At 37.9% G+C, this 25,967-nt stretch overlaps 1 protein-coding gene across 1 annotated transcript in view; it reads right to left on the bottom strand.

Moving 5' to 3' along the window:
* The window catches only part of dock4 (dedicator of cytokinesis 4), a 64,002-nt gene that overhangs the window by 25,048 nt on the left and 12,987 nt on the right, over positions 1-25,967 (bottom strand). Inside the window, exons 2-17 of the mRNA XM_057329358.1 lie at positions 17,743-17,826; positions 17,513-17,553; positions 17,261-17,316; positions 16,472-16,568; positions 16,165-16,313; positions 14,332-14,416; positions 12,677-12,828; positions 10,479-10,560; positions 9,641-9,701; positions 8,845-8,977; positions 7,915-8,003; positions 3,528-3,653; positions 2,533-2,657; positions 1,951-2,113; positions 1,721-1,827; positions 1,370-1,526 (exon numbers count right to left, since the gene is read on the bottom strand). Coding sequence (XP_057185341.1) covers positions 1,370-1,526; positions 1,721-1,827; positions 1,951-2,113; positions 2,533-2,657; positions 3,528-3,653; positions 7,915-8,003; positions 8,845-8,977; positions 9,641-9,701; positions 10,479-10,560; positions 12,677-12,828; positions 14,332-14,416; positions 16,165-16,313; positions 16,472-16,568; positions 17,261-17,316; positions 17,513-17,553; positions 17,743-17,826 — 1,707 coding nt within the window. The remainder of the gene's footprint in view (positions 1-1,369; positions 1,527-1,720; positions 1,828-1,950; positions 2,114-2,532; positions 2,658-3,527; positions 3,654-7,914; positions 8,004-8,844; positions 8,978-9,640; positions 9,702-10,478; positions 10,561-12,676; positions 12,829-14,331; positions 14,417-16,164; positions 16,314-16,471; positions 16,569-17,260; positions 17,317-17,512; positions 17,554-17,742; positions 17,827-25,967) is intronic.

Raw genomic sequence — 25,967 nt, forward strand, 5'->3', positions numbered from 1 at the left:
TGATCTCCCGTACAAACGCAGCCGGTACAACTGCTCGGCTTCTGCCACTGTTACCATGACATTCACCTTCTGAGCGGCTCAGATCAATACATCACAATATCAAGGGTCACGGCGGAGAGACGGGGCCATATGGCACTGCACACAACAGGCACATTCCACAAATATGATGCTTTTTTGTTGTCCCATGATTTTGTTTTTACATATTCCAGGCTCAAATACACGTACCATGTTTACCATTTTTCAATGTTTGATGAATTGTTGACTAACATAAAAATCATTAGTATAAAAATGAGCTCATTTTAAAAACCATGGTGGCAATACCAAGGTCATGGATTCAATGTTCAAGTGTCTGCAAATGCATTCAATTAAATGTATGTGTAAATGTACATCAAATGTCTGTATGTCCCCTTAAAATGATCATTTTAGTCTATCCCACCTCAAAATTCTTGACCGTATCTAACATAACTAACAATTAAAATCATACAATGTTTTAATTTTTACAATCTAATATATTGATTTGAAATAGTACATTTTTTGCAGTAAAAATAAATTTAATTATTAACTCACTTTAATTATCAAAAATCCAAAACAAAACTTTAAAGGTGCAATGTGGAGATTTTAGTAGCATCTAGCGGTGTGGTTGTGAATTGCAACCAATGGCACACTTCACCCCTCCCCCCTCCCTTTTGACGCACTACGGTGGCTGACACAGGACTAAGATGTCGTCACGTTTTCGCTTCTTTGCCGAAGGAGATAACGTATTTAAAAAACACTCTCTGAAGAGCAGTTTGTCCATTTAGGGCTACTGTAGAAACAACATGTTGAATTCCATGAAAGGGGACCTGCGGTGTATGCAGATAGAAATAGCTCATTCTGAGATAATAAAAACATAACGCTTCATGATGTAAGGTCTTTAGACATCTCTGAACACAAAGTTATGTATTTTATATTGCATTTCTGTCAATAGATCCTCCAAAAAACGACACATTGGAGCTTTAAGTCCAACATGTTGCAATCAACCCTGTTACTCCTTGATAAATGTTAAAAGTACTAACTTTTAGACCCTTCCTACACCAAAGAAACAAATAATCTCATTCTATTCGGTTTACACAAGTTGTAGTGACCGTCCTCACTTTAATAAGAAGCACAATTTGAAGTATACTTCATGTGCATTGTACAAACTGTGTAGGAGTTATGCAGCAAATTTTAATACATAAAGTTAGAAAACTGGTGTCAATAAGATCTCATGAGCCTCATACAGTAAGCGAGATCATAACTTAAGTTTATAAGCTTATAACCCAGACAAATTCATCTTGATGATAGGCTTTAATGTCAAACTGTAGAGAAAACACGGATAGACTAAGCTCACCGTTCTGAGTGAGTTTAGTCGAGCAGAGTGAAGACTGGATCCAGAATGACTCTTTGCTGCTTTTTATAGTCTGGTTGTTCCCTGGCTGGACGCTGGCTTTGGAAAAAGGCAGTCTGATGTACCGAGCAGGATCTTGAAGATCGGCAGTCTCCTCACACTGATATGAAAAATACATACTATTATTAGTACTTTTTAAATGTAAAAAAAAAAGATTATAGACAGGCGCACTGAGACAGAGAGAATGAAACGCAGACATACTGACAAAAAGACAGAAACAGACACACACAAAGCACAAAAAAAGAAACACAAACACACAGAGACAGAGGTGCACAGAGCGCACAGGGACGGCACCTTGTGGACAATAAGCTCATGTGTCCCATCCGGCAGTGGTCTCCCGTCCTCCTGCATCAGAGGGACAAAAGATAAGCCAAACAGCTTCTTCTCTCCTTTCTCCTTTGCTGTATGAACAGAGAGGAGCAGTTGTAAAATGAATCAATAAAACGAAGGTCTTGAATCTTACTCAAAATGCAGAAAAACAACTGGACCGAAAATCTATTTTTAAGATAAAAGTTCAGTCTTACTGGAGCAGTGCCTGAGCTCAAAGCGCAAGTGTGTGCCGTGAAACATCTCCAGAGGAATGGGTAGTTTGACCTGTTCGGCCCAGCGAGGGCTGTTACTGTGATACAGGACAAAAGACCGGTGCTCGTCCTCCCCTGGCTCCCCGGAGCCACAGCAAACTAGACCCTGAGAGAGAGAAAGAGAGAGAGAGAGATAAGCTCCTTCTACAGTATAAGTGCTGTAATAGGTGTTAACGAAAACATGACCTTGAAATTGACCTAAGTTACATTGTCAAAATATTTCTGGTTATTCTGTGCCCGAGTCATCATTGCATGTTATAACGTAAAGCACTTTTTCTCTGAAAAATGACTTGTCTGCATTCTGCTGCAAGCAAGGCCAACACAATTACATCCTGACAGAAAATACTTATTTTAAATCACAAAAATGTATTTGAAATTCATTGCAAATGTTTTATGTAGCTGTTAGGTGTTATGTTAAAATACTCTAAGCAGCATCACGGCAAAATCGGCTCATTTTCCAAACAAATGGGGCGGGGCCATTTGTTAGTCAACCAATCACAGATGGGGGCGGCGCAAGAGTTTTACCTTAAGAACCTGCCCATCACCTCCCAGCAGATAGACGGTGACCTCCACATTACGTGCCACGCTTTTCCCACCTTTCTCAAATTCCCCTCTCTCCAAGGTCACGTAGATGTCATTTCTTACTTCACCTGCAATGGTGAGCAGAGAGCAGTGTCTTGCTCTCAAAATGATTTTTTTCTATCACATTGACAACACAGAACGTGTGGTAGCTAAAGCTGTCAAAGACCCTCTGAGATGTCTAAACCACCACAAACATTTCTAATTACTCTGTCAACACATATTGCCCCATGTTGCCGAAGTGACCCATCACCATCTGAGAGCGTAAAAGCAACTATCAAATAAAATGTGGCTGCCCTGGTGCTTTTTGGAGAAAAATGAATGTAACAGATCCATAAAAACAAAGAGTAAAAACATTCAGTAGATATAAATTCAATACAAATTTATACTCATAGACTGTATGCTAAATTAGCCCATCAATATTATTTTTGAAAATGTCAACTTTTTCTACATACAGCTAAACAAAACTGTTAAAACCAGCCTAAGCTGGTTTAAACTGGTCTCGCAGCCTGGTTTTAGCTGGTTAAGCAAGCTGGTTTTAGAGAGGTTTTGGCCACTTTTTAGTGGCTAAAACTTTTTAGGAACCCACTAGCTAAAACCAACTGAACACCAACCTGCCCAAGCTGGAAACTTGCTGGTCTTAACTGGTTTAAGATGGAAGTAGCTGGCTTAAGCTGGTCCACACAGTCTGGCACACAGCTTGTGGTTCCAGCCTGTCCGGCAAAAACTGGCTTGACCAGCTAAAAAATGTCCAAAACCTCTCTAAAACCAGCCTGCTTTACCAGCAAAAGCTGGGTGGCTGGTTTTAGCTGTTTTTTAGGGACTACTTTTACACTATTATAAGTGTGATAAAGGATATCATCAAGCTGTATAACAAGCAAAATGTAAATTCAGGAATAAACTGAGGCAACATAACGTAAAACAAAATGCTTTCATCTCACCTGGAATGATGATATCAGAGAAACCCAGTTTTTTGGTGATGGAGACGTTCCGCGAGAAGAGCCGCATGTAATCCTTACGAATCTGCTCCATATCTCCATGTAAGAGCTGGAGAGAAACATTTAGACCTACAAAACAAAGACGAAATAACTTCAGCTCGAGCAAAAACATCTGACAGATCAAAAGACCACAACCACAAGAATGTTTGACAACAGAAATAGCCATATGGAACAAAATCCTGATATATTTATTAGGAAGCAAAATGATGCATAGAAGGTATGTGGCTTTATTAAGTGCCAAAATTATCCAGAAAGGTTTTACATGGCCATTTACAACCCCAGGATTTGTCCCTAGAATGAAAAGGTCTGTTTTTACCTCATTTGGTAGGGTCATGAATATTAATGTGGAGCTCTGCTCTGATTGGCTGTTTCGCTGCGCCGGCTCATGCCACTAGCTCACACAGCAAACAGATCGCTACTGTCAGACGTGAAATGGAAGAAGTGGATAAGATCACTACTTACTGCTTGCGGCAGGGGTTCTAACAGCAATATAGTCAGAATTGCCCCCTTCTTAAATCAGTATCAAAACGCTGAGCGAAGCCTGCTTGATGTGGTCCCAGGTTCAAAAAACTGTCTCTTTCACTTTCGTCACGTGACTCTCACTGCTCTGTCCTTCAAATTGCATTGTAATCAAATATAAACAAGGCTTAAGGGGCATATAAACTCGCACGATACAGATCAGATGGGTCAGACTTTATAACTGTGCAGCTCGCGCTGTTTAAAGAAGATGCGCATGAGTTTATAACTGAGAAGCATGCACTGTACAGATGACACACGCCTGACTTGATAACTGCCCAGCTCGTGCTGTATAAAGAAGACGTGTCTCTGCGCAGCTCGCGCCTAGATGCCCCTCACCTCATAACGTCGTGGCTTGTTTAAAGAAGACAACTATGTCATCGTCCATGCCAATTTGGTAGACATCGCCCAACCCTACTCACAATACCTGTAGAACTTCCGATGATTCGGTTGTGCACGTCCTGCTGGTCTAGAACATGTGCTGGTATATGCAACGTTGGGGGCGTACATCCCGACTGTAACATCACAGTCGGTGTTATGTTGGTATTGGTCTCTTTTTCAGTGGTCTTTTGCATGCACACGATTTATACAAGGAGGAAACAATAGTGTTTGAGGTTCACGATATGTCATTTCCATGTACAGACCTCTTATTATTCATTTACGCCTAGGTAAATACAGTTTCCATTCTATGGCACCTTTAATATAAAATTATTCGTTTAATTTCAACTGAAAGAAGGAAGTCATACACATCTGAGATGGCATGAGGATGAGTAAATAATGAGACGATTTTCATTTTTGGGTGAACTATCCCTTTAACTTAAAACAATAACAATACATAACAATAATCCAAGAACAACACAGCAACAACACACGTAACAGGTGCATTATGGGTACTTTTCCAGTTTTGTGTTGCTAGCATAAAGATGAGACTCTTAGTAGGCACACACAGGTGAGCTTATAACCTCTAGAAACATTCTCCACAGCTCTGAAAGCCACGGCTTCATTATGGTTTCATAATGTATTCAGAGGAAGCTTCCCACATGAGTGAAATCACCACCAAGTCCATTCATTTCGAAACCTCTTAGCAGATGATGTGCACGGCAAAGCAGCTATTATGTAACTACTACAGCACCACCTCCACAAAACATGGCACCAACAGCAAAACACAATGCACTCAAAGACCCCCATGTTTTTTTTGTTCCTTTATTTATGTTTGTTTTTAAATCCCGCAACAAAATCAATTATTGCAATTTCACCTTTTATCCATACGATTAGCTATTGTGGCAGCAAAACGCTGGAGATTACTAATCTTAAGTGACGGCCGCGATGTGGTAAGGAGGCTAATGTTTGATCATGCTGTCCTCAATCGATATGCCACTGAAGTCGCCAATGATAAATAGCTGCTAATGGTAAGCGGCTAATGGTAAAACTCATTTATCATTATTGAATTACCAAAGCCACCCAGATCACTCGTTTGACAACTGATAGGTAAATGTATTTTTGGTCTTCAAAGCCACCCACGACGCCCTAGCAATCACCTAGAACACCCTAGTAACAACACAGCAACAAGTAAAAAGCCACTCAATACTTTTTCAACTACATAGCAACGCTCTAGCATCCAAATTCAACACATTTCTGAAATGAAAAGTTGGGTTGCAATAATGAAAGTGCATTTTCACCCTTAAAGTAGAAAGTTTTCAAGTTTCGCCATCAACTTTATTTCTGTATTGTGAAATGAAACAGAATACTGAATAAGAAATATAATGAACGTGGCTTATTTTTCCACTGCAAACTGGATCTAGAAAGTAGGGCTGTGCCGATAAACGATATCATATCGAATCGCGATAGAATGTATTTCAAAAACGATGATAAGCTATTGGCATTTTGACTCGATATGGATTAATCTTACAGTCTAACAGAACTCAGAAATAAACACAACAACAGTCAGTCAGCGTGCAGCTTTTATCATGCGCGTCAAAGTACAAAGTCCATTTCATACTGCACTTGGCAAAGAAAACTCAACATGAGGAGGAAAACATGACTGGAAGCGGAAACAAAGGTGAAACTAACCTCGAGTTGTCATCACGCGGTTTATCAAGTGTCTTATTTTGTTTTCACAATCGCCGGTTAAACAAAACAAACTTGAGGCGCAATTGCAAGCGAGTTAACGTTACTTCGAAACTCAAGCACAAACGTTTTTATATCCATCGTTAACATATCTGCTAACGGGAGCTAGTGCATATGAAACAAACCAGCGCTGCCCTGTACAGATCAGAGATGTAATGAAGTGAGTTTGTGTGCACATTAAAATATTGAACCTTGTATGTAAGATGCTTGCATGATTAAAAAAATGTACTACAGTTTATGTGAGATGTCTTTAAGGTTCACTGAATTCATTGAATGAATCCCACTACTCGAGCAAGACATTATTGCAGCGTTATGTATGTGCGCAGGTGCTGAGCCAATAGCGTTCGAATGTACACAGTAACGGAGCCCTTTCATTGGTTGAATGTACTGAATGAACACTCCCTTTACTTAACGAGTCAATTGAGTCAAAATGAGACTGAATGAACTGGTACATGTTGTTTATGGCCTAATATCCTCTGTGTTGCAACAGTGCATTCATTTAATTGAATTTTAACTGGTTAAAGGTTAACTTTTGTTAATAAACTGTATTTAAAATAGATTCTTTTAAATACAGTTTTTTTAATTAAATATTTATCGAAAGAAATATCGTTATCGATCAATATAGAAAAAACTATCGAGTTTACTTTTTTGCCATATCGCCCAACCCTACTAGAAAGTATGCGTTTCATTGATTAATGAATATTCTGGCAAACTGATGTCATTAGAGAAAGATTGACAGCCCAAAGCGGATGTATGTTTTCAAATTTTGACAATAGATTGAGGACAAATTAATAAAATAATATTTATAATAAACAATGCAATATTCTTTTTATTCCCCCCTCCCTTTCGAAGCACTACGCCAACTGACACAGGACAAAGATGTTGTTACGTTTTCGCTTCTTTTCCGAAGGAGATAATTTACGAAACGCGCTTTGTAGACCAGTTTGTCCGTTTAGGGCTACTGTAGAAACAACATGGCGAATTCCATGTAAGGGGACCCGCGGTGTATGTAGATAGAAATAGCTCATTCTAAGGTTACATAACATAACGCTTCATTATGTAAGTTCTTTGTACATCTCTGAACACATAGTTACGTATATTACATTGCTTTTCTGTCAATAGATCCTCCAAAAAGTTACAAACAGCACCTTTAAAAATAAGAATTGTCAGTTTTGATTTCATGGTGACTAAGTATTTAAAAAAAGCCCCGCCACTTCATGAATAGCTATCACAATTGCACAATGTCCGACCTTAAAATAAGCTTTTTACAAATGACTTTTTGGAATGCTTATGAAAGAATGTGAGTCAAAAGCCGCAAACAAAGTGAGTCATGCAAACATCACAAAGACAAAGGCATGTGAGGAACATCTCTGCTTGGCCTCTCTGTTGAATACATATTGGTGAATGTTTGACTGAAAACTGCTGTGGTTTGCTGCTCAGAACTGTTGCTAGGAGAGACCAGAGTATTTCTCTGTAAAGTGTTCTGCTATTTATATCTTAAGAGAGCGAAAAAGAAAATCTGCAGCATGATTCGGTACAATTTGAATGCCTTAATGAAATGGATTGCTTGGTGGAACAACCAAACTTTTCACAGATGAATGCTGTTGCTATGACAGACAAAATTTTCTTTAAAGGAGTAATTCACCCAGAAATTACATTTCTCAATGTCAATAAAAAAACACCTTACCTGTATTGGAGCCAATATGGCTGTATCGAGAGCTGACCTTCCTGATGATGTTGTCATGGATTTGGGACCACTCGCTTTCCGTGTTACATCTGCAAATATGATGCAGTAAATTGAAAGCAACATTTTCGGTTTGTGCTGAATTAAATTCAACGTTAAAAAAGAATTTGCTACTGCATACTCCAGACAGCTAGGTGGTGATCGTTGTTATTATTGTTTAGTAAATCTATTAAAACTGTTTCTGTTTATTGAAATCGAATAAAATAATAGCATAAAAATTATTGGAAAAACTTATTTCAGTTTATATCTGAGGTAGGGCTGTACAACAATTACAAAAGTTTGTGTTTACATAATATATGTCTTTGCACTGTGCATATTTATTTTGTATTCATAAACACATACACATACATGCGTAGAATTTAGGAAATATCTGCATGTATACAGTATATTTATATGTATATATAATTGAAAGTATATATAGACACTTATTCATTTTTATATTGTATATTTTTGTTAAATCTATACCTATACCTATATCTATGTATGAGTATGTGTTTATTAATACAAAATTAATATGCATAGTGTACACTCATATATTATGTAAACACAAATTTTTGGATGCGATTAATCACAATAACCGTTAAACAACTCTAATCTGACTCAAAAAAAATTTGTTTCGTTTAAGTTAAGGTATTAAATGTATTAACTGAAAATAAACTAAATTAACTAAAGCTAAAACTAAAATAAAATAAATTAATATAAAGCAGCATAAAAATAAACAAATAAATAACAAAAAGACAAAAAGCACATAAGAAAATTGCTAAAAAACAACAACTAAAATTAACATAAAAAATAAAATCTAATTCAAAGAATTAATAAAACTAAAAACAGATCGAAACAGAAAACTTTATTAACTCTGGTGGAGATACTCACGAGTAGATCTTCAGCAAGTGGTCATCCTTGAAGTCAGCTGTCAACAGTTCGGCCACGCTAATCACGGCACAACCATACGGACGCTTGTATTGCGTGTTACTCACGCTCTTCTTCTCGCCTGCGACCATTCGCCCTGCGAACGCATACCTCATAGCTCAAACGCTCACACTTTATACGAATAAACATACAGTTCACATTAATATAATCAAACGAAACAAAGAATCTCAATGTAGTTTAGGCTCTCATATTCTGCCCCAAAGAACACATAGCACTGTCTCAAGCTTGATATAGTTTAATAGATATTACATCAGCCGTTTCTTACCCAGAAACTCTCGTCAGTTATATGTTGCTCTTACGGCAGAATGATTCAACAAAGACCTTCAACAAAGATCTTGATTGTTGAAACACAAAGACATACCGGCCGACAAACACTTCCCAGGCCACAGTGACATGAATAACACACATGCAAATGAGCATTAATCTACACCGCAACATCACAGTTCTGCATCGACGCAGGCCATGCACGCAGTGACGACAGACCGCTACACAGACACACAGGTGACGTTTACAGACAAAGACGCCATCGTGGTCACAATTGACTTGAGGTGGCCTGTCATTCAGCCCTCATAATGCTGCCAAAGCCGTTGACTCAATTGTTGTATTACATTTTTAAAATGCACAAAACAAACGGAATGAATTAAACCATGTTGGGGAGTAATGTGAGGTTCTAGGACACGTGAAGGCGTTATGACAGGTCACACGGTGACAACAGTGGTGTGCATCCAACAGCTCTTACCTATTCTAAAAATATGAGCTACAACATACACATCTTTGCGAAGATCGCTACTTCCCAAATCCTTAAAAAAAAGACAAATGTTTTGTTGAGCACAATATTTGTGATCCTCATCTGTCAAATCCAGGCTAAAGTCGCATCATGTAATTATGAGATATAGACCTACATTTTGAAAATATAGTTGACATTCCGATAAAAAGGTAGTGATAGTGTTAATTGCTGTAAATGTAGATTTTGAATTTTCATTTATTATGATACATACTGAAATAAATAATTTTATTGACACTACAAAAAATATGAAATAAGTCGGCATTCTAAACATCGATTTCAATCTTTGACATATTCTTACTCAGTCAATATTAAAGTTATCAAGGTTATATTTCACAGAATGTTCTTAATATTATTTAGGATACTTTTTTATGTAGAAATGTAAAAAGTGAATCACAAAAACATACTTTTTTTGCTGGGTTTCCACAGACTGGATCACATTTACTTGAAACCAAACAACTCAAAACCTTCGCAGTTTTACTTCTACTATTAAAACGCTAAAACATGATATAGCTCTATATTTATAAATACTGACTGTTGCGAAAACATCCATCAATTGAAAAAAATCATTCAGTACAATAAATAAATTAAAAAAAGAATCATCAACACAAACTGAACGCATTTAATCCTGACTGTATTGATCAAATACAAAATTCCATGCTATCCATCACCACAATGAAAACAAAACTCAGCTCTTTATCGACAGCAAAACCAGATCCTCTCGATGCTGAAATAAACAAACAAAAAACCTCAAGGACACACCCTTGGTGTACTCGGAAAACGGCATACTTACAACGAAAAGTGTGCACTGTCTCTCGGTCTTCTCAGGGGACTTGGGTAACCCTTGCTTATTCAGGCGCACAAAGAACCTCTCACTAAAATAGAGAAACGGAGAGAGAGAGAGTCAGGCGGGTTCATCTCAGGTGTGTTAAAGCATGTGGTAATACAGTAGAAGCTGTTAGCTTAAGTGTGTGTGTGTGTTAGCGGGTTTCCTCCGACGCCTGTGTTCGGTAATTAAGTAAAGGCCCGTTGAGGCTCGGTATCTCCTAGTCGTTCTCCGTCACGTTCGCTAAGTGCCCTGGGGCTTCACTCGTTCTGAATAATTTACACGAGAAGGGGTGCCTGAACAGCACACCCCCTAACATCAACGACGAGGGAGATGGAAAGAGAAAAACAGAGAGAAAGCGATGAAAAATTCAGCGAATGTGTCAAGGCTTTACTTCCATCATGGATGCGAAACTAAAGCAGCCCTCCGGCTGATGCATGTAAATCCACAGAGGTGCAGTATTGACATTGTACAAGAATCAAATTGTGGATATTTGTACCCCGTGGTTGTAAAACGTGATGTAATATTGTGATGGCGTCATACAGCTTGAGATGTGCAGCATGCTAATGAATGACTTGGAGAAGGCTTGTAGACGTATTTCATATAGCTAGAGGGAATGCTGCGATTTATAATTCATGGATTCTCAGTCTCAGTCTGACCAAACCTACAGTAGTTTGAGTCAGTATACAGTTTTTGTTTTTGCAGGATTTGCTGAAATATGGACAAAGTACGTCAGCGAGTTGACATTTGGCTCTCATGGACAATGGGTTGTCAATCATGCCATGGTGCATTTGACTTTTTAAAGGGATAGTTCACCCCAAAATAAAGAATTTGTCATCATTTTCTCACCCTCAGGTCATGCCAAACCTGTATGACTTTCTTCTGCAGAACACAAAAGAAGATATTTTGAAGAATGTAGGTAACCAAACAATATTGAACCCCATTGACTTCCATTTTTATGGAGACGAAACATTTTGAGACATTTCTCAATATACTTTATCTCCTTTTGTGGTCCAAAGAAGAAAGTGTTGTATACAAGTTTTGAACAAAAATTTTCTGTACTGTCCCTTTAACGACAACACCACTTCCCTCTTAGAGCAACAGCACACCCATAATTGACCTATCGGTAAGCCCCTCCCCTCGAACACAGATGAGCCAATGGCAGTTGAATACAAGTTTCACGGGGACTGGAACTCGGACAACTTTAGGTTTCAGTGCCATAGAGAAACATTGATCCGAAGCTTTCAGCGGTTTTATGGAGTTTTATGCTACAAAAATGATAAAACGATGTGCCTGGGGTACATGTAACACTAATTCCAGGTGTCCTGGGAGCACGAGGAGTGGAATTTATTTTATTAAATGAGAAAAACCACAAAAAGAGGCGCAGTAACCCGATTCAACTGCAATCCCAGTGAAAACAAAAACGTTTATTTTCTGGTTGTCATTCTTTCACTAAGTTATCTGCAGTTCATCTGCAGATCGTTAATGCATCTTGTGCTTCAGTATCGTATCTCTGGCTAAAACTAGTTAAGTTAGTGAGTCCATGCTAACGTACAAACCTAAAACCTAACTGTTCTCACAGCATGTACATTGTAAGTCATAAACAAAGGTCTACATTTCAGTGTCTCTCCGTATTAAACTGGTTAAATGTGAATTAATTCAATCTTACCCTGCGGTACACGATCAGTTGATCCTAGATGTTGTCATCTGCGATCGTGACACCGCAGTGATCGTGACGACCGTAACACGACGCTTCTCGTCTCTCTTGCATTGTGATCTGTAAACCCTCGCTTCCAAATTAAATTTGTTATCCACCATATTTATTTTTTAATCGTTTATATATCCCTCCAAGGCATATTTAAGTCCCACTTGAATTCTCTTCGACGACAGAGTGTGACCAAAATGTACCAAAAACAACTTTGGACAAGGTTTTCACACTGACAGCTACCATTGAAAGACATTAGGAACTCTGGTCGCTTGTCCGAGTTAGCAACAATAACTAAGGGGGGCGGTGCTCACCGATAGGTCAACTGGAATCCATCCTCATTTGTCAAATACTGTAACATGAGGGTGACTAAACAAACAACAAAACTTTCATTTTCGGTTGAACTTTTGCTATTTAAATCCATTGCAAACTAACAGAGTGAAAAGTTCAAAGGTGGCACCTGATTGGTCGCATTTCTCTGCTGTCATAGACAGAGAAGAAGACATCCAGCTCCTCCCCCAGGTTTGAGCTCATCATGCTCTTCACTTGCAAAAACAGGTGGTGCATACTGGCCTGTGGGGGGATGTCGCGCCGCCGATGACGTCTCTCCATCTATTTAAAAAAGATTAAACAACTTTTTTTGTACATTTTGTAACATTGTCAACACTGAGATCATTCCAAAGTCAAACAAAACACAAAACATTACTGAAAGGCGGGACTTAAAGGGATACAGTAGCTCACCCAAAAATGAAAATTCTGTCTTTCTTTACCCTCAGAACAAAAATCTTTGTTCTGTTGATCACAAAAAATATTGTTTGAAGAACGTGGGAAACTAAACAGTTCTGGGACACCATTAACTACCAGAGTAGTTTTTTCTCTACTATGGAAGTCTATAGTGCCCCAGATCTGTTTGGTTACAAACATTTGCAAAATGTCTCTCTTTGTGTTCAGAAGAACAATAAAATGTACAAAGGTTTGGAACAACTTGAGGGTGAGTATATGATGACAGAATTTTCATTTTGGGGCAAACTGTCCCTTTAATTTGATCGAGTGACCATGTTGAGCGTTGCCTTCCCAATCCCATCTTGTTCATTTCCCTTAAATTTAACGTTATCTAGCTGGCAAAAATAGATGAAAATGTATTTTCTCAAATTGTTAGAACGACTCGTCCTGGTTGAATCAGTCAGAATGTGTTAAATCAGAGACGGTAGGAATTGTAGTATTTATGACCTTTGCGTTATTGTTTCGGTTGTTTTTCTCTTAAATGTTAAATTAACACAACGAACGCTCCCACCGCCCTCTCTTTTGCGTTCCATCTCTTGCTCTACCGCTCTCATACATTCACACCCACCAGGCTCTTTTATTTCTTACATTCATCTTTTAACCTCTACCTCCACACCTCTGCCCACCCATAAACCGATGTATGTGTGGTCAGAGCTTAGACGTTTCTTTACAATTGTAAGAAAGAGAATGTGAGAGAGATACAGTGTACTCTGACTGTGACAGATACACTACATACGTCTCACCATTTCAAAGATCTGTACAACATCGACTACTGGCTTTGACAGATATCAAGAAATTGTGCCAAATTACAAGGGCAGGGAAGTGCATGCATGAAGTGTCTTTGCAGTTTGCAAACAGCCTGTTAATGCTCCATTTACCATTTCACTCTTGTCCTTAATTACTATCATTTCCCCGTGCACGGGCGACTGGAGGTGTGAGCATTTGCAACATTAAATTTAAGCAAAGGTAAGGGAAATGAACAAGATTGGATTGGGAAGGCAACGCTCAACATGGCCACTCGATCAAATTAAAGGGACAGTTTGCCCCAAAATGAACATTCTGTCATCATATACTCACCCTCAAGTTGTTCCAAACCTTTGTACATTTTCTTGTTTTTCTGAACACAAAGAAAGACATTTTGCATGCGTGTCTTTGTTAAAACAAGACGAAGCTCTCAGGCTATGCAAGAAAGAGCCTTGGCGTCAGGTCGGGCTGCAGTTGCCATAGCAACATGGCAAAGAATTCAGGCGGCAGAGGAGGGAGATGAAGTGACTCATGGGTAATGGGAATATGCGCGCGCGTGTACGTGAATATGAATGTGTGACTACCCACCAGCCGGTACAGCTCAGTGATGCTGATCTCATCGGGGTCCACCATACCGAAGTCTCTCCTGGGGACCAGGTCCAAACCCAGCTGCCTGTCACACACACACACAGATTTTTTATTAGTCTCTTTTACTGTATCCGAAGATCACAAAGTGGTTTTCCAATAGCAATCGAACACAAAACATGAATCAAACTATCCGTTTTATTATATTGCCTTCCAAATGCGCCCGCATACTGCGAGACAGAGAGAAAACATACGTAACACGTCCCACTCGATACTACCATCTGCGAATTAGTTTTCAGAGAAAAACAGCGTATAAGCATTCGAGCACATGGCTGACAGATTGGCCAGCATTTGCGCGGCGGTTCATCATCGGCGTCTGTGCCGCTGTATTCCTCCCACTGTTTTTAAAGTTGCACAATACATTTGCAATTATTGGGAATAGAAAACACACAATATTCTGCTCTGTGGCAAAGACACACTAATAAAAAGAATCTTGTGATACCAGGACCTGGTGGTTTTACTAACAAATTTGTTATTTAGTTCAGCATTTCCTGACATTGTTGTCTTCTGTACCACCACAGAAGACAATAAAATACTGTATACGAGGAATGATTATTAAAGTGGGGGAAAACAAGCATCTTATTCTTGCTTTAAAGAATTCCTTTGATGAAGACACTCATATACTGTAATAAATACAATTCCTTTGAGCTTAGTAAGTGCGTAGTTCAAGAGCAAAATGGTGATCAGAATATATTGCTGCTGTCCTTTTTAAATCAAATCTCCATATTTCATGATTTTTATTCTTTGCCATAAATCATTATTATTAGTCACTGGATTGGCAAATATTTAACCCATAAAACGGATTAAAAAGTGCTTGTCAACTTTGATAACACAGTATATAATTATTTAAAAATAGAAATGCACTGATATATAAGCCAATAATCGGTCGATAAAAGCAATTTTTCACACTATCGTCTGATTGTTTAGAAACAGCCGATGATCAGGACCGATATATCCTGTCAATCAAAAAAGGCGGGAAAATGCTATGAATTTGTCCTATGTATTTACAAAATGTTAAGAAACATCACCAATTTGATGTTCAATATTAATAACCATTACATGAAGTCCCAGTGAAATAATTTTTTTCATGAAATATTGCATTTATTGTAAATACAGTAGCTTACCAAAGTGGGTCATTCTCTTTTTACATTCATGTGCACTCAAAATCTTCAGTTAAAATCAGAAAATGCACTTCCGCCCTTAGTCGCTTGGGCGGAGTATCCGTTAACTCCTCCCCTTCAACTGTCAGTCTGCTACCAGTTCTATTTAAAAACGCAACAGCTGTTTTTATACATCCAATCAACTTGCAGTGAAAAAAACAAGCCAAACAAACTTTTTCTCTTTCGAAATTTAGTTTCAGTCGGAAATGCGTCAGAATACGGAAGTAAAAACGATCGCAACTTCTGCTTCACGGGGACTTTAAGAAATATTCATTTAATATTCAGAATCGGTATCGGCAGATAACACTCTGGTTAATCGGCTATCGGTATCGTTGGAGAAATTTAGCATCATTTAAAAAGTACAGTACAGCGGTTTTTTCAATTCCCTGAAAAACAGTGAACTTGGACATCCAAGTCTTCTGAAGGACAGTGAAGATTTATTACATATATTGCAGAAAATATTTTCACCACAAAAAAGTCACATTGTTAAATTGAGGGTAAGTTCAGAGAGTAGAAAGTAACCAGAGAGTAAAGAAAATGGATGCACTGTCCCTTTAAGAATTAGATTACACCATCATTTCGGTTAATCTAACACAGTTGATCATTCCACACTCACTCGTTGCCCCAGTCCAGCCGTGCTGTGATGTGCTGTTTGATATCGCTCATGCGGTCATGAGTAAGGTGACCCACTAGAACCTGCTGCCGCAGCTCCAATATCTCATTCATCACGTGCCACAGTCTGTGAAAGAGGTCGCCTTCATTTTTCTGAGAGAGAGAGAGAGAGAGAGAGAGGGAGAGAGAGAGAGAGAGAGAGAGAGAGAGAGCGAGAGAGAGAGAGAGAGAGAGAATGTAAGTGACTGAGATGTTTCTATTTCTTATTTTTAATTGAATAACCTTTGATCTAGCCTTGCTATGAAATTCACCATATACAGCTGCTTCCACATAGTGCCCCAGTCTCTCAAGGTCATAGTTATCTCTGTAATGACCGAGTCCTCCGTGGGGATGACCGTCTCAAACTGCCTGCGGGGCAAGACACACAACACACTTTCACACACTGTTCCGGCCGTCTAAACCTGCCTGATATGTTAAGGCATGACCTCACACGGAGCAATAACATCGATTCGTAAGGACATGTGCACATGGGAAATTGAAGGATTCTGTCACTTTAATGGGCAAGGCTTGTCATTTTCCGAATGCACTTCATCCAACATATATATTGCAGCAACGGATACCCAGTAGCAACTGATGTTCAGCATGTTCTTCAATGAGAGGTCAAAGGTGAGGTTAGTGGGACCGAACCCATGACCCTATACCATCTCATTGATGTGAGTATTGCAGACCTTTTGGAATTTTTTATGATTTTTAAAGACAAAAATTTGGAAATTTAACCTTGACTTTACACTGTATGAATTATATTGAAGAACACAATATCAAATCAACAACTGCCAATGAAATGAATTTTATGCAATTACTTTTATCATATGGTCTGGTTTTACAATTAATGTTGATTTTTATACTTTTACTTATTTATGAAACTTGGTTTAATGTTTGTTATATAGTGCAATGACATTTACACTGTAAATTTACTACACAAAGTATTCATAAACAAACATGCAATTTTTTCACATTTGGATTCACAAAAACTTAACTTAACACACTTTGCTCTTAATTCTTTCTAAAGAATTACAGTATAATGACAACACAGCTCTTACCCTTTGTTCTTGACATCGGCATTCTTCAGGTGAATGTAGGAGCTTGGGAATATTCCCTGAGGAGAAACAATTTAAATTTGCTTTTAAAAAGCCCATTAGTGCAAATAAAACGCACAAGAGTAAACAAACATGCACCATCTGCATATAACTGTGCAACCAAAGCAAAGGGTATTAAAAAACACCTAGTAATACAAAACAAGCAGAATTTTTGCAAATGGTTACAATACCAGGCGACGTTAGCATTACGCTCACCTTTAGATTTGGATTCTTTGTGATGAAGCCTCTATACCATCCTTCAAATTGACACAGAGACATTTAAAATTAGCCTCACCATTCTATCTCAACCAGTACATTTGCATTCTTGCAACATATGTGGTGTCAAAATGAACACGGTTCAATGAAATATGCAGTTTACCTGAATCTTTTCTGAAAAGGTTATCTTAAAAACATATACATTAGGTTGAACTTTAACTAACAGCTACCTTCACATTTCTCCAAAATCTGCACTGTGTCACCGATCTCCAGGGGTAGTCCATGCTGAACCGTTCCACGAAAATTAGCAAGCACTGAAAAATAATTGCAAACAACGTACTGAGAACTTTTGGTAAATGTGAAAAATCTGTTGGTGGTGACGCTGTGCCATAAAATATTGTTAGCAAGGTTAACAAAAGTTTGCTACAATTTTCTACAAATAACCACATTTTACTGCTTTCCTTTCTGTATTATAAATTGCATTATTATTCTGATTCTTTGTACTATTATTATTATTATTACTACTATTATTCTTATCATTTCTGCATACAATTTCTCATAGATAGACAGACAGACAGATAGATTGATACTATAGCTATTATACTGTAGATAAAAATCTACTATAGGTAGGTAAGTACTGAATTAGTAGATACTATGGATAGACACTACAAAAAGATACTATAGAAGGATACTATAGGAAGATACTATAGATAGATAAAGATACTATAAAAATATACTAAAGAAAGATACTATAGGTAGATACTATAGCTATTATAGATCAATACTACAAAAATATACTATAAGTATATGATATATATAGTATATAAGATACTTTAGATAGATAGATGGATGGATGGATGGATGTATTTTTTTTTTAGACAGACAGACAGACAGACAGAATGCTTAGATCTTCATTTCTACCAATATCTCAGACCTTTGTTTTAAATAAAACCCTGAGTCACTTCCCCTGGCTTACATTACATAACAAAAAGGAAATATCTCCACAGGACAGGAAAAGCAGAGTGGCTGAATCAATCAACGGCTTTCAGCTTCCATACGCTTGTCTCCATGCTAATATGTTAAATAAGAGTACTCATTTGCATATCAAGTGGGCTAGGAAACATTTTGACACAAAAATAAATTTGTACACATAAACAAAGCAGTGCACAAACCCAAGCTTTTGACAGAGCTTGGAGGTTAAGCAGGCTCACGAAACGGCTATGTCAGCTTTTACTTGCTGTCTGTCAGTGATGTGCTCCAATACACGGCGAAGCAAAAATACAGCATCCTCACGGACTTAGATGCTCAACATGAAACAGAAATCTGGTACTGTGTTGTGCAGTGTGATGTAATTGACAGCCCGGCCTTCAACATCACATGCACAGCAGAGAAATGACATTTTATCCGTTGTTCTTTCTAAATTATCATTATTAGTATTTTGATTTAAAGAGTACATAACTAGGGATTTTTAAAGTCCTACTTTTGTTTATGGAGTGTCCAACAACAAGTTTATGTACATACAAGGTGTAAAAACACTATTATTTCGTAATAATAGGCAGTTATTCTTACCTTACTTCTTGACTGACTATCAAATGATTCGTTCCACGATTAATCTGTCTAATCCCCTCCTTTCCGCTAGTCTAGTCTGATGTGATTGGTCAAATGGTCTATTCTGCTGTGATTGGTCTACTGCGAATGAGGCTCACAAGCTACAGTGTTTGGGGGAAGAGAGTGAAGTTTTCGCGGGCAGTCCTAGCAAAACATAGGCATATGTAGTGACGTAAATCCGCGGCGGTTCGCGAATCGGACTAGGGACGACTTGTTAGCGTGATTCGACTCCCTTTTTTCCAAGCCAATAACTTTGTTATTCATTCACCTTCGGATTTACAATTTGGCAGACTGCTTACTTTCAAACACGGCAACATTACACACTGCATGAAATGTCATTTTCATGATCTCATGTTATGTACTCTTTAATAAAACTACAGCTAAAGGAATACAAGGCACCAATGTTAAGTACATAGTCCCATCCCATTAATAAAAATCATTAGAATAAACAATTCTTCTGTTAAGTAATAAAGCAAATTAGCATAATTAGCCTAATTGTAGGTTGTGTATGGTTGCCAGGCAACATGGTGCTAGTATAGATCTGCTAAGCAGTCATAAGTGTGCTTATATGCATGGGCTATTATACTGTACTGTACTGGTGTTTGCAAAGGCACAAACAAAATGTGTAGAACAAAATGGGCTAACAAACAACAAGGAGACTAGATAGCACAGGTATGTCTATAAGATGTCTCCTAAAGAACTGAAAAACATCTGCTATGTAAAAACATCTGCTAAACATCTTAGAAATGGCAGCTTAATATGAATTCTAAGTCATAAACATCTTACAGACATCTCCTAGATTTTGCAGATAAGCAAACAATAAAAAATACATCTTGCAGATGTAAATGCAGACATCATTTGGGGGGGGTTAACTCTGTACTTTATGATTTACTCGGTTGTATCAATTGTTCCTAGTAAGGCAGAACGTAGCTAACATGTCAAAATGCCGTATTCAGGATGAGGTCAGGAGTGGGAACATCCGTTCCAGCATTATTTCAAAGAATGAGGTTGGAAAATCCAAATTCTGAGTCATCTTGAATGCAGCATAAGGTCTTAAGTAATGTGTTATCATATAAAATTATGCTTAGCTTAAGCTTTGATGTTTTAGCTTTCTAAGTTTAATGGCTCAATAGAAAAATATTTAGTGCACAAGTTGTAACTTAGCGTTGCTCTAATGTTAAAACTAGACTACTGTATAGAGTATCATATAGACTTGAAGATTAGATTTGACTTGTTTTTTTTTACTTGAAACAGTAACCCTAGCAACCCGCCAGTACACCCTAGCAACCACATAGCAACGAATAAAAAAACACACAGAACACTTATGCAATTGCATAGCAACCAGCTATGACACCATAGCAACCAGCTATGACACCATAGCATTATAGTGCCACATATACAGTACGCACCGCTCTCATTTTCTTCACAAACTTCAAAAACCTTCATCACATTTTACACACAGAGAAAAAAAACTGTCACTGAGAGTAAAATCTGACACACACGAAAGCGAATATTAATGCAGATCCTTATTTATTACCTCCATTTGAACTTCAGCCACCATCTCTGTGAACGCACCAATGGAAGTGACAAAGACTCTGTTGTAATAGACGGGCAAACCCGCTTGAGCTGTGTGCTTGTGCTAAACGCTTTCCCACGGTCCCTCTGTTGGCTCAGTGGACACACACTGCTGCTTGGCAGAGAGACAGGAAAGCCAGAAACCCGTCTCACATAACCTTTACCAGGTGCAAAAGGACCACTATAACGTCGTCCCTGTGACTAAACTCGATAAACCACAGCCAGAACATTGTCACTTCTGCATTCATTTGAATGCTATAGGACATCAAAGCATATTAGAAAGGTTATCGTGGCATTAATTCAAGCATACTTCGAGATTTTATAACATTATGCTGTTTTATACAAAAAACTCGATTCTGATTGGTCGGTCGCTGTGTTCCATGGGCTAAGATTTCTGCATAATGGCAGATAAACTGAACAATTAACTGTTGTCCTGGCCAGCGACTTCCTACGTAGCTAGTTCCACGTAGCACTCTGGGGTCTCTTCTCACATAATTAAATCATTTCTGCTCAAATCAATGTTTAAAGTCTATTTATTTTCAATGTAGCCGCATAGAAAGCAGGGTAACATCATAATCGCAAATAAACTACTAAAGATCAGGGCCCGTATTCTTAAAGCTTCTAAGAATCCTCTAAGAAAGCTCTTTATTTACCTTAAAAACTTCTACGTAGGAGTCTTAGCTTAAAAACGATTCAGGACCAATCTGAGAGCAACTCTGAGCAAGGAAAAGACAAAAACATTTATCTTAGTGAGGAGGCGGGGCTGACTCTGTTGCTATGTATGACACTGTCTTTTAAAGACTGTGATTGGTTGGTTGACCAAGATGGAAAAAAGAGCGCTTTTAAGTATAGGGTAATTAGTTTAAAATTGTACATGTCTTTTTCCTGTTTTACCGTACTCACGCAGATGCCCAAACACACACGCACTATATATATACACATATACTGTATACAAATATTCTTTCTTTCTTTTTTATTTTAAATTTTTATACCATGCTGTTAATGTCAACGTATTTGATAGAAAATGAACAGTGACACAATAAGTTTCTGTAAGAGCTGTAATTGTTTGTGTGATCACTATAGAAGGCCGTGACCGAACCAAATCATCTCTGCTGCATAGCTGCATTTCTCCAGTTGCTAAATATGTTTAGGGCTGCAACTAACGATTATTTTGATAATCGATTAGTTGGTCGATTATTTTTTTGATTAATCGGATACAAATGTAATTACATCTTTTGCTTATAATAAGTAGATCAGATATGGGAAAAGTATACACAACTGAACTCATTAGCCTTCTCCCAAAATGTTGTGAATGTCTCCATAATTAATACACCTGGTGAGTTGATTCAGGTGTGTCATATTAGAAGCAACTGACAATAGTCTCTCCCAAATGTGGGAGCGAGGGGAGGGTCGGCCAAGGAAATCATTTTTTTGTGCCATGAAAAGTGAGATATTTGTCATTCAAATGTAGTGAAGTACAGTAAAAAGTAAACAGAAAAAGTAATACTTAAGTACAAATACTCAAAAAGTGTACTACAGTTCTCAAGTAAATGTACTTCGTTACCCACCTCTGAACTAAATAAACCCCCAAATCAGGGTATTTAGCCTATTATGTACTTTGCAAAGTGCAAACGCCACAAATTGGGTTTTACTAATATAATCTTTAATTTTGTCATTTAAAACACCTCTCCCCTTTAAACTTTAAAACTGCGCAGCTTGAAGAGATGCATGCAAAACACGTCGGACTTTAAAACTGCGCACCTCGCGCTGCACGGAGAGACGCATGCACCGAGAGACACGTCTGACTTTAAAACAGCACAACTTGTGCCGCACGGAGAGACGTTTCCACGGAGAGAACACGTGTGACTTTAAAACTGCGTCACTCGCGCTGCACGGAGAGACGCATCCACGGAGAGACACGTCCGACTTTAAAACTGCGCAGCTCATGCTGCACGGAGAGACACATCTAAAACGGTCATTTTAACGAGGAAGAAGATGCGCTTGATTTATAACCGCAGCTCGCAAGTGACGTCACAGACCAGATAATGAAATTCGTTGACAACGAATTTCATTATCGATTATTATCGATTTTATCGATTAGTTGTTGCAGCCCTAAATATGTTAATGTAGTGATTTCTTCTATTTCTGGCACTATGGCATTTCTGCGCTGTTTTGGAGATGTTAGCGTGTCTCTAATAGGATCGGTCACAAACATCTAATGTGTTGTGTCTTATTAACTCACTGTCATTCAATTCAATTTCATTTTATTTTATAGCGCTTTTACAATTTGCATTGCATCAAAGCAGCTATACAAGAAAACCAAAACCAAGATAATCAAAAGTTGAACACAAACACACAAAAAACAATAAAAATAAAAAATCTGATAAACCTTAAAAGTAATATGGATATTGTCATGCATTGCAACACATTTCTTCTCACTTTTCGTGTTTCGTCCATTTTCTCCGCTGCTAAAGAAACTCTTAAGTCTCTTAAATGTCCTCCTCGCTACTCCTAAAATGTTGGACCTTAAGAGCTCTTTTAAGGGTTAAGATGCTTTATGAATTACTTTTTTCTTTACTAGGATCTTTTCTGTAATTCTAAGGGGAAACGCCCACATTTCTCAGAATTTTCTTAGAATTTTGTCACTAGGAGCAACTCTTTGCGCTAAGATTTTTCATGAATATGGGCCCAGGACCCCAACACAAAGCAGAAGGGTCTCATTTTGCCGTCTCAAGGGACCACAACTCTCTGTGAATATGATATATTGGTATATAGTGCGTGTAGATTTTATAGTGGACTGGGTGGTTGCTAAGCTTGATCAAATAATAGTAAATACTGTATTATACTTCAAAATTTTCTATAGTAAGCCTAAAAAACACTATAGTAACTAGGAATTTTACTAGTTTACTGTAATTAATACATTTTTGTTCATGTGGCATTATCTGTTTATAAGCTGTATGTTCTTCTTAATAATATAACAACAATTCTAATACATTGAAACTAAGTTAAGGGATAGTTCACCCAAAAATAAAAACAACGTCACCATTTACTCAACTTCTTGTCATTTCAAACCTGTATAACTTTCTTCTTCCGCTGAAGTGAACACAAAAGAAGATATTTTGAAGAATGTTGGCAACCGATCACTTCTATTATACTACTACTACTATGGACACAAAACCAATGCAAGTCACCGCTGTGGTGCGGTTATCAACATTCTTCAAAATATCTTCTTTTGTGTTCTGCTGAAGAAAGATAGTCATACAGGTTTGAAATGATGTGAAGGCGAGTAAACAAAATAATTTTCTTTTTGGGGTGAGCTATCCCTTTACCGCAAAGTGCTTCTAAATCTGTCCAGATTTGACTCCACTATTCCTTAGCATATTTTAGATTTCCTAACGCATTCAATGCAAACGTCACTCATCACGGTTATCAGAAACACTTAAAGTCTGATGCCAGTGTGTTAAAGCAGCAGCACAATCCCTCAGTAGATAGTCAGGAGATCTCAGAGCTCACAGATATCAGTCTGCTTGTCATTGTGATGGATGGCTGTGCTCACTAACCTCTCTCTTCTACCGCTTCTTTCTCTCTAGCTGTAATGTTGCACAGAGCCTCCGGAGATGACGATAGGGGCCTAAGGCGGAGCGCGAACAGATACTCTCGATATGCAGAAATCACAAAACAGCTCTAATGACAGGGATGTTCAAACTGTATTAGTTACACCAGGTAGGTCTGGGATCGGTTCTGGAGTCTTGCATTTTGTGGGTGAGGTTGGGCAAAGGCAATTCAACCGCTGTATGAGAAGCTGAACAGAAAGACATCTGAGTGGCGATGAAGTTTAACATTGAGCTTTTGGTTACTCTTTTAATGCTCTGCATGATGTAACAAGCCCGTTTCATTTACTGTACTCACATGATGACAGAATGCATGCTATAATAACCATGCATCCTGAGGTTATGTCAGTTTAAATCCTTATTAAAAACACACACGTTATACATTTTGTTACTTTGGCCAGCATCACAGGCTTCATCTGTTTCCCATGTAAAGCTGAAGTATGACAAACATAAAAAAACGAGCAAATTCTTGTTCACATGGTCTCAACTTTAAGTTGACATAAAGGAACTCCTGATAGTTCACCCAAAATTGAAAATGCTGTCATCATTTACCCACCTCTTGTCATTTAAACCTGTATAAATTTCTTTCTTCTGCAGAACACAAAAGAAGATGTTTTGAAGAAAGTTGGTAACCAAACAATGGCACTATCCATTCACTTCTATTGGTTTTGTGTCCATACATCATGTAATATACTGTAAATATAGCTTTGTACGATACTGCTGATGTTAGCTCTATAATGTAGGCAAATACATTAAAAAATTAAAATTGTTACATTAAATGTTATATCCTTCTATGTAGTTAGTGAACATGTTTGTATAGATACATGACATTAGCAAATGTACGAGGAAGATTTAGAAATACAAATTTTGTTAGCAGATTAGAAAGCTGAATCAAAGAGAAATTAGATAAAGACTTGTACTGTAGCAGATCTCTGTAATGTCTCTGCTTCTTAGTAATCCTGCGCTAGTCATTTTCAGACATTGTAACACGCTGCGCTCAGATTTGCCATGATACAATCAAAAGTCAAAAAGTGCAATGTGAAATCAAACAAATAAATACAAGCAATTGTATCGGACACACGCACCTGGCCTGAAGTAAAATTTCGGTCTGTGCTTAGGTTATAAATATAACAATTTATTTTATATATAATTTATACTAGTATTAATTTATATGACTATTTATTGTATATTAATTGTATTAAATAAATTAAAACTACTTAAAGCAACAGTTTGTAAAACTGCACACGATCAAAACAACAACAATGGCAAAGCTTGATGATGCTGTGAAAGAGCCTGGAATGATGGGATCTGTTGTCTTCAACTCCACCACCGCTGATGGCCATCAATCAGACGGGAACGAGAAATCATGTTAGCAGATGAGGTAAAATTATGAAGTTTTATAAATGTTGCGTATAATTGTGGTCCATAAATAAGTGACTGCTCGAAACAAGCTAGTGGCTTGCTAGTAGACATGTGCCTGGTTAACCGCGGTTACCACTAAATCCTGCTGAAACCGAGTTGGCTGCGATAATGCAAAATATCGATTATTTTATTGATGCGTCGCTTGTCCGTGAAGCACGGCTCTGGGATCAGTAGGAAATGCTGCTCGATCTAAAAGCAGTGCGAGTTTGAGTCGCTTATAACGTGCATTTAAAAAAGCA

This window comes from Triplophysa rosa, linkage group LG3 (assembly GCF_024868665.1).
Source record: "Triplophysa rosa linkage group LG3, Trosa_1v2, whole genome shotgun sequence".
In the NCBI taxonomy this organism is placed as follows: Eukaryota; Metazoa; Chordata; class Actinopteri; order Cypriniformes; family Nemacheilidae; genus Triplophysa; species Triplophysa rosa.